The 13,612-nt window shown below is 49.6% G+C and overlaps 1 protein-coding gene across 14 annotated transcripts in view; it reads right to left on the reverse strand.

The window, feature by feature from the left end:
• Positions 1 to 13,612, reverse strand: part of DLG1 (discs large MAGUK scaffold protein 1) — a 427,573-nt gene that overhangs the window by 98,765 nt on the left and 315,196 nt on the right. For all 14 annotated transcript variants that reach the window (XM_084638865.1, XM_084638863.1, XM_084638875.1 and 11 more), the window contains one exon: positions 9,826 to 9,928. In XM_084638865.1, coding sequence (XP_084494991.1) covers positions 9,826 to 9,928 — 103 coding nt within the window. The remainder of the gene's footprint in view (positions 1 to 9,825; positions 9,929 to 13,612) is intronic.

Genomic DNA, 13,612 nt, shown 5'->3' on the forward strand with positions numbered 1-13,612 from the left:
TGCAAGGCAGGACCATATCCTACTTTTTTGCAGGTTTTAGTATCAGACAATAATAGGATGGTGTGTGGCCTTCCCGGAGCCAACAGAAGAGATGTCACGCTAAGACTAGACAGCTTGTGAAGTGGATGGGGAATGATCCATTGATGACAGTTAAGGCTGTGAGTTTGTCACGGAAGTCACAGATTCAGTAACTTTCTGTGACCTCAGTGACTTCTGCAGTGGCTTGTGCGCCTGGCCCGGACCAGCTCAGGAAGCCCCTGCGCCAGTCGCACTGGCCGCTGCTGGGGCAGTCTCGGGCCACTGCCCACACCCCAGCAGCAGCAGAGTTTTCGTGTGGGAGGGGGCAGGGGGTTGGGGCACGGGACAGGGTGAGGAAGGCTCTGGGCAGTGCTTATCTGGGGGCTCCCCAGAAGCGCAGAGGCGTGGCCAGGCAGCTCTGCGCACTGCCTCCGCCTACAGGCATCGCCCCCGCAGCTCCTGTGGTTTCCAGCCAATGGGAGCTGCCAAAGCCGCTACTCTGGGCGTGCCTCCGCCTAGGAGATGAGCGAGGGGGATGTCACCACTTTCTGAGAGACATGGAGTCAGGTAGGGAGCCTGCTGGCCCTGACAACCCCCCGCCTCTCCCTCAGCACCAGTGGGGGTCCCAGGCCTTGTGCTGCTGCCCCCCGAACCTCTGCAGCGCCCCCCCCCGAGCACCTGTGGTGACCCTGGCCTGCCCCCACCCCCCAATTTATTCAGGGATATATAGTAGAGGTCATGAACAGGTCATGGGCTGTGAATTTTTGTTTACTGCCAATGACCTGTCCGTGACTTTTACTAAAAATACCCATGACTAAAACGTAGCCTTAGTGATGATTCATATCAGCACTAATGACATTGCATCGCAGAATATCTCACAAATAATAGATGACTTCAGGGACTTGGAAGTGAGCTGAACAAGAAAAATGTCCAACCAATCTTCTTTGAGAGCGTTCCTGTTCCACAACTGAAGGAAGACAAAAAGCAGAAGATTCTGGAAGTGAATCTCTGGCTAGGTAAGTGGTATAGGGTGTAGGGTTTTGGCTTTGTAGAACATTGCTCCACCTTTTATAGGGTAAGGGGTCTGTATAGTTTGGATGGCCTCCACAGTGCTCCACCTCAGCAGAAGGGGAACTGATCTCAGGAGAGGCTGGCTAGAAGAGTCAGGAGGGTGTGAAACTAATAATAAGACGGGAGGGTAAAAATAGGGACGATATGAACACTCATTTAGTACAGAATCAAGAACAAAATTCACCAAGGAACCAAAGGACATGAAGAGAAGAAACTCTTGAGTTGCTTATACACTAGTGCTAAGAGCCTAGGAAGCAAACAAGAGGATCGGGAATTGAATTTATGAGCATAAATTTGATCTAGTTGGCCTTACTGAAACGTGGTGGGATGATGCACAATTGGAATGTTAAAATCAGTGGTTATAACCTATCTTTAGGAAGGATGTAGTGGGAATAGAGCTCTATATCAAAAATATCATTAAGAGTTTCTGCGTCACTGATAGAAGAAAATCTTCTTGAATGCTTATGGATCATTGTTCTAACAGATAAAGCACAAGTAGGGGTTTTAGCTGGTGTCTGCTACAGACCACCAAATCACCCTAGGGACCAGGATAACCATCTCTTTATGTACCTACATATGATGTGTAGGGAAGATAGCTGTGTGATCATGGGGGGACTTCACAGGGATTAATGCCCGTAGCGACCACTTGATCTAGTTTGACTTGTATATCACAGGCCACCAACACCACCCAACATCGCACACTAAACCTAACAACAATGGAAATGAGACAAAAGTAAATGAGACCCACAGGAGACTATATTGTCATGTACCATAAGCAGAGACTAGGAGGGACAGAGGCGTACCAGTACCTGAGGCATCTGCACTGGCAAAGAAATGATTACATGAATCATAGAATCATAGAATATCAGGGTTGGAAGGGACCCCTGAAGGTCATCTAGTCCAACCCCCTGCTCGAAGCAGGACCAATTCCCAGTTAAATCATCCCAGCCAGGGCTTTGTCAATGAGTTATACCCAGATAATCCTGGCAAGTGACCAACCCTCACACTTCAATTTGAGTGACATGCTGGAGGTCCAGACCTCAGTGGGGACGGGGGACTCAGGGCTCTGCGCCGGGGCTCAGGCATAGGTGTAGTTTGACTTCTATTTTGGGTGGACAGGAGCCAGCGGGGCTTGAGCCAGCTCCACACGGCGGGGTCCGGGGAGGGAGCACCACCTCCACCTTCTGACTCACCTCAGCAGGCCACCCACCTGTCTGGGCTGGGGTGGGGGCACAATCAAAAGTTATAACTCAAAGGTGGGGGCTCAGCTAAAGAAGTCTGAAAACAGCTCAGGGTGAGGGTTAGCTAGGGGCTGTGTGCAGGCAGGGGAGCAGCTCAGGATGCAGGGAGAGGGGTTGCTAGGGGCTGTGTGCAGGCAGGGGAGCAGCTCAGGATGCAGGGTGAGGGTTAGCTAGGGGCTGTGTGCAGGCAGGGGAGCAGCTCAGGATGCAGGGTGAGGGTTAGCTAGGGGCTGTGTGCAGGCAGGGGAGCAGCTCAGGATGCAGGGAGAGGGGTTGCTAGGGGCTGTGTGCGGGCACGGGAGTAGCTCAAGGTGCAGAGAGAGAGATACTGTGGGCTGTGTGCAGGCACAGGGATAGCTCAGGGAGCAGTAAGAGGGGTTGCTAGGGGCTGTGTGCGAGCAGAGGGGTAGCTCAGGTTGCATGGAGAAGGATAGCTAGGGGCTGTGTGCAGGCACAGGGGTAGCTCAGTGTGCAGGGAGGGCTCACCTGCAGTTCCTGTTACAGAGACAGCCACAGAGCCGGTTCCCCCTGTCCAGGCAGCTCTTATTGGCTGTGTGAGCAAAAGGGGCTGCTTCAACCCCCTGCACCAGCAGGAGACGAGGGAACACCATAGCTGCCTGCTCCATGGCACCACCCAGAGCAGCAGCTGCCTGCACTGCCCAGCTCTGGATTCCTGACTCCAATCTGGCCAGGGGGTGGGAAGAGAAAGAGATGGGGGGATGAGTGGAGCTGCCCCAGGACTGCCTGGCTCCTGCACTATAGTTTCGGGGTGGGGGGTGGGACACGCACATGGCCCCCCAACTCTTCCTATGGGCTCAGGGCTTCTGCCCCCTGGGGAGCACCAGAGCACGGAGCTCCAGAATTCAGCCCTGCTGCTCTTGGCTTCAGCCTCGTGGGAGATGCTGGGGCTCAGGCTCTGGGTTTTAGCTGCGGGGCACCGTGGCCCCCCTGTTGAGAACCACTGTTTTAGAGCACTTAAAACAGTCTCCTTTTAAACAGAAAGTGATACTCAACCTTTATAGTAGAAGTGGCGCTCTAGTGTAACAAAGGTGGTTTTGCAACTAGGAAAGCATCTTGGGCTCTATTACTTTTCTTGATGACTTTCAGCCACTCTCAATACCGCACTGAATAACTGTAATGTTTGTTAAAAATTAATTTTGAAAGTGAGGGAAATTGCACACTGACTCCACAGAGACAAATTAAGGCATGCTTGTTAGAAATAGGCATGCGTGCTTGCCACATGCACTAGTGCTGGAAGTTTTCCCCCTAGCAGTACCCCTCGTGACGGCTGGAGTGGCTCCTGCCTGGCACGGTAAAAGGGGAGCTGTGCGCTCCCACAACCCTCAGTTCCTTTTTGCCAGACAACTCTGACAGAGGGGAAGGAGAGCAGGATGTGGAATAGACATGAGCAACACATCTTGAAGAACACCAGTTACGGAAAAGGTAACTGTCTTTTCTTCTTCGAGTGATTGCTCATGTGTATTCCACAATAGGTGATTCCAAGCTATATCTGTTGGAGGTGGGTAGGAGTTCACAAGTTCCCAGGACGGAGGACAGCCCTGCCGAACTCGGCGTCATCCCTGGTTTGGAAAATGATCACATAGTGTGAGGTGAACGTGTGAACTGAAGACCAAGTGGCGGCCCTACAGATGTCCTGGATGGGGACGTTGGCCACGAAGGCAGCCGACGAGGCCTGCGCCCGAGTTGAGTGTGCCCTCACAATGGGTGGCGGGGGGACACCTGCCAGCTCATAACAGGAGCGGATGCACGAAGTGATCCGATTGGAAAGCTGCTGAGTAGAAATCGGCTGGCCCCTCACACGCTCAGCTGAGGCGACAAACAGTTGCGAGGACTTTCTGAATGGCTTGGCCCGCTCGAGGTAGAAAGCCAGAGCCCACCGCACATCAAGCATGTGGAGACGGCACTCTTCACTGGACGCGTGAGGCTTGGGGCAGAGGACTGGTAGAAAAATGTCCTGACCCATGTGGTAGGCGGTGACCACCTTCGGGAGGAACGCGGGGTGTGGGCGGAGCTGGAACTTGTCCTTATGAAAGACCGTGTATGGCGGCTCGGTGGTCAGGGCCCTGAGCTCCGAGACTCGCCTGGCCAACGTGATTGCAACCAGGAAGGCCACCTTTCATGAGAGGTGAAACCAGGAGCACCTGGCCAGTGGTTCAAATGGGGGCCCCATGAGAGGCGTCAACACCAGGTTTAGGTCCCACTGTGGGACCGGGGGTCTAGAATACGGAAAAAGACGGTCCAAACCCTTAAGGAACTGGCCAGTCATAGCCTGGGAAAGTACCGTGTGCCCTTGCACCGGTGGATGGAAGGCCGATATGGCTGCCAGGTGCACCTTGACTGATGAGGGCGCCAGACCCTGAGCCCTCAGATGGAGGACGTAATCAAGGATAAGCTGGATCAGGGTGGCCAATGGGAAGACACCCTGGTCCGCCGCCCACCTAGAGAAATGGCACCTCTTTGCCAAATAAGCGCGGTGAGTGCAGGGCCACCTACTTTCAAGGAGGACACACTGAACCTGTTCTGAGCACATCCTTTCCTCTCCACCTAACCACTGAGGAGCCATGCCGTGAGCTAAAGCGCTGCTAGGTTGGGATGGAGGTGGTGGCCCCGGTCCTGGAGCAGAACCGGGGGCATTGCTGGTTTTGCTGAATCATGAATATGTCCACCTGGGGAGTTCCCCACCTTCAGAAGAGCCAGTGGGCCACTTCTGGGTGGAGGGACCACTCGTGTTGCAAGAAAAAGTCCCTGCTCAAGCGATCTGCCCTCTTGTTCCGGGCGCCTGGCAGGTAGAAGGCCTTCAAGTGGATGTCATGGGCAATACAGAAGACCCACAGCCTGAGGGCTTCATGGCAGAGGGCAGAGGATTGGGCCCCGCCTTGCCTGTTGATATAGAACATCGAGGCCGTGTTGTCCATGAGGACCCTGACTACCTTGCCCTCCAGGTGCGAGCAGAAGGCCATGCACGCCAGCCACACTGCCCTGAGCTCCTTGACATTTATATGTAGGATCAGGTCTTGAGCCGACCACAGGCCTTGGGTCTGAAAGTTCCCCACATGGGCCCCCCAACCCAGGTCTGACGCATCGGACACCAGCTCCAACGACAGGGACCTGTCCCTGAACCAGACCCCTTGGAGTATGTTGTTTGGGGCGGACCACCACCGTAGGGAGGTGATCTCAGAGTCAGGCATGGTGAGGACCTTGTCCATCCTGTCCATGGCCTGGGAAAACTTTGAGGCCAACCAGAGCTGGAGGGGCCTCATCCTGAATCTGGCATGACGGACCACGTATGTGCACGCCAACATGTGACCCAAGAGTTGCAGGTAAACCTGGCTGTTGTCACCAGGAACCTTGTGATAAAGTCGATGAGACCTTTTAGGGTCTCAAATCTGTCTGGCAGGAGAGAGGCCCTGGCCGACCCTGTGTCCAGCAGTGCCCTGATAAACTCTATGCACTGGACTGGAACTAACGTGGACTTGGTGTTGTTTACCAACAGGCCCAAGGTGGTGCACATGGACAGGAGGAGCGCCACGTGATTCCCCACCTGCGACCAGGAGGTGCCCTTCACAAGCCAATCATCCAGATAGGGAAATATCTGGACCCCCCGCCATCTGAGGTAGGCTGCTACCGCCGACATGCATTTTGTAAACATGCTAGGGGCAGTAGACAGACCAAATGGGAGGACTGTGAATTGGTAATGATTCTGTCCCACCACGAAACGGAGGAAGCACCTGTGCCCCTCGAATATGTGGATGTGGAAGTACGCATCCTGTAGATCGAGGGCAGCATACTAATGCCTGGGATCCAGGAAGGGGATGATGGAGGCCAGGGAGAGCATGCGGAACTTGAGTTTCACCATGTACTGGTTCAGACCTTGCAGGTCCAGAATGGGCCTGAGCACCCCTTTGGCCTTCGGGATAAGGAAATAATGGGAGTAATACCCCTTGCCCAGGAACTCCTTGGGCACTGCCTTTATCGCTCCTAGTCCTAGGAGCTGGCCCATCTCCTGCTCGAGCAGAGCTTCATGTGAGGGGTCCCCCAAGAGGGACACGGGTGGGGAGGGGGGGTTGGGCGGGGTGGAAGTAAACTGGAAGGTGTAACCCCAGGAGATGGTGTTGAGGACCCATCGGTCCGAGGTTAGCCTCGACCATTCTGGGAGGAAAGTACGCAACCGGTTGGAGAAGGGTAGCTTTATTGGATCCCCGGTGAGGACAGGCGAGGTGCCCCCAAACACCCCGTCAAAAACGCCTTTCCCCCACCTGCTTGCTCTTGGGAGGACACAGGCTGGGGGGGGCAGACCGAGACTGCCTCTGAGGGCGTCTCTTATGGTCCCGCAGCTTCTTATGGACTGCCTCATACTTCGGGAGGGCAGCCTGGGCGAGAGTCTGCTGCGACTTGAACTTAGGTTTTGTTGGAGCCAGGACATAGAGGCCCTGAGTCTGGAGGGTCGTGTGGGAGTCTTTCATGCCATGCAGCCTTGTGTCTGTTTCCTCCGCAAACAGAGCTTTCCCGTCAAACGGGAGATCCTGCATGGAAGACTGCGCCTTGCTGGACAGCCCAGAGAGCAGGAGCCATGACGCCTGTCTCATGCACACCGTGGAGGCCACTGATCGTGTGGCCGTGTCCGCAGCATCAGAGGCTGCCTGCAGGGATGCCCTAGCTGCTGCCCTGTCCTCCACTAGCGCTTTGAACTCCTTCCTATTGCGCTCCTGGAGGGAGTCCTCAAACTTGGGCAGGGAGCCCCACAGAATGAATTAGTACCGGCCCAGGAGAGTCTGATGGTTTTCCACTTGTAACTGGAAGCTCGAAGACGAATACATTTTCCTTCCGAAAGAGTCCAGTCTCCGAGAGTCTTTGTTCTTTGGGGTCGGGGCTGGCTGACCCTGCCATTCCCTGTGGGTGGGTATACAAGTACTCATGCCCTTCAGTGGGTACAAAGTACTTGCGTTCCACCTTTTTAGAGATGGGGGCCAATGAGGCCGGTGTTTGTGTCTATTACGACAGAATACAAAGTGTACAGTGCTCACTTTATATTATTATTTTGATTACAAATACTTGTACTGTAAAAACAATAAACAAAAGAAATACTATTTTTCAATTCACCTCATACAAGTACTGTAGTGCTATCTCTTTACTGTGAAAGTGTAACTTACAAATGTAGATATTTTTGTTTGTTACATAACTGCACTCAAAAACAAAACAATGTAAAAATGTATCCTTCCCCCAAAGCGTTAGTGGGTACCTACAGAAGTGGGGTAAGCCTATTCACCTACAGAGATTGCACTAAAATGGGGGGTGATGCTGATTAACTGGAATAGGGCGAATTGCTGGACAGATTAAAATGGCAGCCCAGAATGAAAGCAGTGGATGGAAACCTTACAATCTCCTTAGGCCAGCTGAATGCACACAGTCAGTGCCTCAGATAAGGGTGGCATTTAGACTCCCCACTCCTTTGCAACGGAGTTGAAATATTCAACTTTACACTGAGCCAGTTGACTCAATGGGGATCAAAGTATGACCCTAAAACAGACTACACAGTACTCCTGGGAGAATTTTGCGCCGCTGCGTGCACAGAGAATTCTCGTTTCCTGCAGATTTTCTTCCCCGCCACAGAAAACACGTTCTGCTGCAGAAGCTCCGGGGGCTGCTGTGGTGCCAGAACAGAGGAAGCTGGCTCACTGCTCACCAGCCATAGCAGGCAGCAGCCCATAGGAAGAGAGTAGCGCCTGCATTCCTCACAGCACCCGGCCTGCAGGGCCAGGTGAGGAGGCACGGGGGTGTGGGGACAGACAGAGCAGGGCACGCAGGGCTGTGTGGGGGGTGTCACGTAGACTGGGGTTCAGAAGGGCTAGTTGGGGGGTGCAGACGGGAGTGGAGGGTGAATGGGAGTGGGTTGCAGGGACTAGGGTTGCCAGGCATCTTGTTTTCCACTGAAACGTCTGGTTGAAAAGGGAAACTGGCAGCATCCGGTCAGCACAGCTGACCAGACACTAAAAGTCTGGTTACCTGCAGTAACCAGCCTCCACCACCAGCGTGATGGAGAGCACCAGCTGCTACTGAACCCTGGACGAGCAGCTCTGCTTAGCAACTGCTGCTCTTCCCTTCCCTCAGCCTCATGGAGAGAACGGGCTGGCTCCCGGACTTGGCTTCAAAGTAGGTACCGGCAACATCCAGGGTGTGTGTGTGTGTGTGTCCGTGTCCCCGTCCTGTCTGCCCCACACCCCAGTCCCTCGCTCCGCTGTGCCCTGATTTCCCCTTCCCAGCCCCTCGCTCCAGGGACTGAGCCTGCTCCTGTGCCCCCATTTCCCCACCCGGACCCTCGCTCCTGAGACAGATCCCCCCCATGCTGCTGTGCTCTGACCCCTCGCTCCAGGGACTGACCCTCCTGCCCCATGCTCCAGGGACTGCATCCCCCACTCCATTGTGCCCTGATTTCCCAACCTCAGCCCCTTACACTGGAGACTGACCCCTGCCGTGCCCCGCTTGGGCAGGCTCCACATCAGCCCCTTCCACCCTGGCTCTGCAGGTGGTGGATGAGTCCCGGAGGATGGGGGAATGAGTGACAGGGGCATGGGTAGGGGTTGGGTGGACCAGATGGAGCAGGACCTCAGAGGAAGAGGGCGGGGTTTCTGGGGAAGGGATAGGGTAGGGGTGTTCAGTTTTTAGGGATTAGAAAGTTGGCAACCCTAGCAGGGACACACAGGTACAGGGGGGTGGCTGAGTGGGGGTGCAGTGACACATGACGATGGGGTGGCTGGATGGGGAAGGATGTGCCTGACTGATTGGGAGAGGCTAGGGGTCAGGCAGGTCTGCATGGAGGAGGATCTCCAACTGCCTAACAATCTCTCGCACACCCCTCCACCCCTTCAAAAACCTGTTCCATACTTCTTCCTGCCCACACCCAACAACCCTCCAGGTTCACTCCCAGGCTCCTTCCAGGCAATTTCTTCCCTGTCCCTCAGCTCCTCCATTACCCGACTCCTGTATTTCCCGCACCCCTCAGAAGCAGTGCAAAGGTTTAATCAAACCTTTGCACTGCTTCTGAGGGGTGCGGGAAATACATTTCTGTATTGTAATTTAAATGAATTATTACTCAAAGTTCTATATTAATATGAAGAGTAAGGAATCTATTAGTGAAAAAACATTTTTGAATCTTTCTTAGTTGTCTGTAGTGTTACAATCATTCTTGTTGAACTGGTATTTTGAAATAAATTACCAAAATAATTGAAACTGGGATGATTATATTGTGTTATTTTGACAAAATACGCAGAATTTTAAAATACTGTGCACTGAATTTTTAAATTTTTTGGCACAGAATTCCCTCAGGAGTAATAGATCAATGACAATTACATTTATTTCTCTCCTTCCCTCAAAGCAGGTCTAAGTTTTCTTGTAAAAACTTTGACATCCATAGAAAGTTAATTTTTAAAACCTTTATGCTACACAGATGTAATATGAATAGGAAGAATTCTCTTGCCTTCTGGGCGGTATTGTGCAACAATGGTTACGGCTTGGCCTGCATTCTTCAAGGCTGCTGCTGCTTGTTCATGGGTTGCAGCTTTAAGGTCTACACCATTTACCTACAAATAAAATGTAAACATCTATTTATCAGAGTAAACAATGTTAATTGAAATTTATCACAGAACATTGTTTTAATATACAAGTGGGTGAAAATTCATATGAAGTAAATAGGGCTGTCAAGTGATTAAAAAAATTAATCACGATTAATTGCACTGTAAAACAATAATAGAATACAATATAATTTAAATATTTTTGGATGTTTTCTACATTTTCAAATATATTGATTTCAGTTACAACAAAGAATACAAAGTGTACAGTGCTCACTTTATATTTATTTTTGATTACAAGTATTTGCACTGTAAAAAAACAAAAGAAACAGTATTTTTCAATGCACCTGAACTTAAAATGTATAAGTTTCAGACTTTTTAATGGATGAAAACTCAGGTTCCATCCACTGGTATAAATTCAAGTTTGCATTATACTTTTTGAGACTCTTATTCATTTGTTGTTTAGGTAGTTCATAATTTGCACATTCTTAATGGCCATAGGATATCAAGACTACAGTGTAACTTTTGGTGCTGCACATATCCCGTGAAGCTGCCAATGTTCTGCAGAAACAACTTGACCGATTTTCATCTATCCTTATATTTCAAAATAGTTAAAAGGCATTAATCTACATTATGAACTAATGACCTCCAAAACTTCAATTTAAACATGAAGTCATTTGACATGCAGTACAAAATACAGTACAACTTTAATAAAGCAGCCAAAGCAGATTTATAAATTATCAGAAAAAAAAAAAAGCTTCAAGCTCTATAATCATAGAATCATAGAATATCAGGGTTGGAAGGACCTCAGGAGGTCATCTAGTCCAACCCCCTGCTCAAAAGCAGGACCAATCCCCAATTAAATCATCCCAGCCAGGGCTTTGTCAAGCCTCACCTTAAAAACTTCTAAGGAAGGAGATTCTACCACCTCCCTAGGTAACGCATTCCAGTGTTTCACCACCCTCCTAGTGAAAAAGTTTTTCCTAATATCCAACCTAAACCTCCCCCACTGCAACTTGAGACCATTACTCCTTGTCCTGTCCTCTTCTACCACTGAGAATAGTCTAGAACCATCCTCTCTGGAACCACCTCTCAGGTAGTTGAAATCAGCTATCAAATCCCCCCTCATTCTTCTCTTCTGCAGACTAAACAATCCCAGTTCCCTCAGCCTCTCCTCATAACTCATGTGTTCCAGACCCCTAATCATTTTTGTTGCCCTTCACTGGACTCTCTCCAATTTATCCACATCCTTCCTGTAGTGTGGGGCCAATACGGGACACAGTACTCCAGATGAGGCCTCACCAATGTCGAATAGAGGGGGACGATCACGTCCCTCGATCTGCTCGCTATGCCCCTACTTATACATCCCAAAATGCCACTGGCCTTCTTGGCAATAAGGGCACACTGATGACGCATATCCAGCTTCCCATCCACTGTCACCCCTAGGTCCTTTTCCACAGAACTGCTGCCTAGCCATTCGGTCTCTAGTCTGTAGCGGTGCATTGGGTTCTTCCGTCCTAAGTGCAGGACCCTGCACTTATCCTTATTGAACCTCATCAGATTTCTTTTGGCCCAATCCTCCAATTTGTCTAGGTCCCTCTGTATCCTATCCCTGCCATCCAGCGTATCTACCACTCCTCCCAGTTTAGTATCATCCGCAAATTTGCTGAGAGTGCAATCCACACCATCCTCCAGATCATTTATGAAGATATTGAACAAAACCGGCCCCAGGACCGACCCTTGGGGCACTCCACTTGATACCGGCTGCCAACTAGACATGGAGCCATTGATCACTGCCCGTTGAGCCCGACAATCTAGCCAACTTTCTACCCACCTTATAGTGCATTCATCCAGCCCATACTTCCTTAACTTGCTGACAAGAATACTGTGGGAGACCGTGTCAAAAGCTTTGCTAAAGTCAAGAAACAATACATCCACTGCTTTCCCTTCATCCACAGAACCAGTAATCTCATCATAAAAGGCGATTAGATTAGTCAGGCATGACCTTCCCTTGGTGAATCCATGCTGGCTGTTCCTGATCACCTTCCTCTCATGCAAGTGCTTCAGGATTGATTCTTTGAGGATCTGCTCCATGATTTTTCCAGGGACTGAGGTGAGGCTGACTGGCCTGTAGTTCCCAGGATCCTCCTTCTTCTCTTTTTTAAAGATTGGCACTACATTAGCCTTTTTCCAGTCATCCGGGACTTCCCCCGTTCGCCACGAGTTTTCAAAGATAATGGCCAATGGCTCTGCAATCACAGCCGCCAATTCCTTCAGCACTCTCGGATGCAACTCGTCCGGCCCCATGGACTTGTGCACGTCCAGCTTTTCTAAATAGTCCCTAACCACCTCTTTCTCCACAGAGGGCTGGCCATCTATTCCCCATGTTGTGATGCCCAGCGCAGCAGTCTGGGAGCTGACCTTGTTAGTGAAGACAGAGGCAAAAAAAGCATCGAGTACATTAGCTTTTTCCACATCCTCTGTCACTAGGTTGCCTCCCTCATTCAGTAAGGGGCCCACACTTTCCTTGGCTTTCTTCTTGTTGCCAACATACCTGAAGAAACCCTTCTTGTTACTCTTGACATCTCTTGCTAGCTGCAGCTCCAGGTGCAATTTGGCCCTCCTGATTTCATTCCTACATGCCCGAGCAATATTTTTATACTCTTCCCTGGTCATATGTCCAACCTTTCTTTTTTGTAAGCTTCTTTTTTATGTTTAAGATCTGCTAGGATTTCACCGTTAAGCCAAGCTGGTCGCCTGCCATATTTACTATTCTTTCGACACATCGGGATGGTTTGTCCCTGTAACCTCAACAGGGATTCCTTGAAATACAGCCTAGATTTTCTATGCCACACTGTAATAGTCCAAAGGCACTTTTTACAGCTGCTATGACCCTCTTAAAAAAAGGAATATATAATGGAAAAGCTGACACTAACTTAAGTATATAAGTCCTTCTTTAATTACAATTTTTTACATAACTATCATTTTACAATATAACTGTCCCCTGCAACTAATTCCATAAATTAAGGGTGAATATTAATTTTCAGAGGAAAGGTACAAAAACCTTAGGTCCTTCAATAGAATAATAGAATCATAGAATATCAGGGTTGGAAGAGACCTCAGGAGGTCATCTAGTCCAACCCCCTGCTCAAAGCAGGACCAATCAAATCATCCCAGCCAGGGCTTTGTCAAGCCTGACCTTAAAAACTTCTAAGGAAGGAGATTCTACCACCTCCTATTATTAATAAAATGAAAAGACTTTCAGATTAGAAGAATGTAAAACTTATAAAAAGCAATAGATTGTGGTGTGAAAATTAGGAAGGAATTTTAGTTTCTATTTTAGTTACTATATTCCAACCACAATACTAACTTCCCCCAAAATCCTCCCAAGCAAAAAAGAATAATTCAAATCATCTCCATTATGTCACTAATGGAATAAAATCAGTCTACTCTGCACTAAAACAGTAATTTTTAAATATAAAAAGTAGGGCTGTACATTAATTGCAGTTAACTCACACGATTAACTCAAAAAAATTAACTGCGATTAAAAAAATTAAACGTGATTAATTGCACTGTTAAGAAATAAAATACCAACAGAAATTTATTAAATATTTTTGGATGTTTTTCTACATTTTCAAATATATTGATTTCTATAACAACACAGAATACGAAGTGTACAGTGTTCACTTTATATTA

Source organism: Lepidochelys olivacea (assembly GCF_965140295.1).
Source record: "Lepidochelys olivacea isolate rLepOli2 genome assembly, chromosome: 9".
In the NCBI taxonomy this organism is placed as follows: domain Eukaryota; kingdom Metazoa; phylum Chordata; order Testudines; family Cheloniidae; genus Lepidochelys; species Lepidochelys olivacea.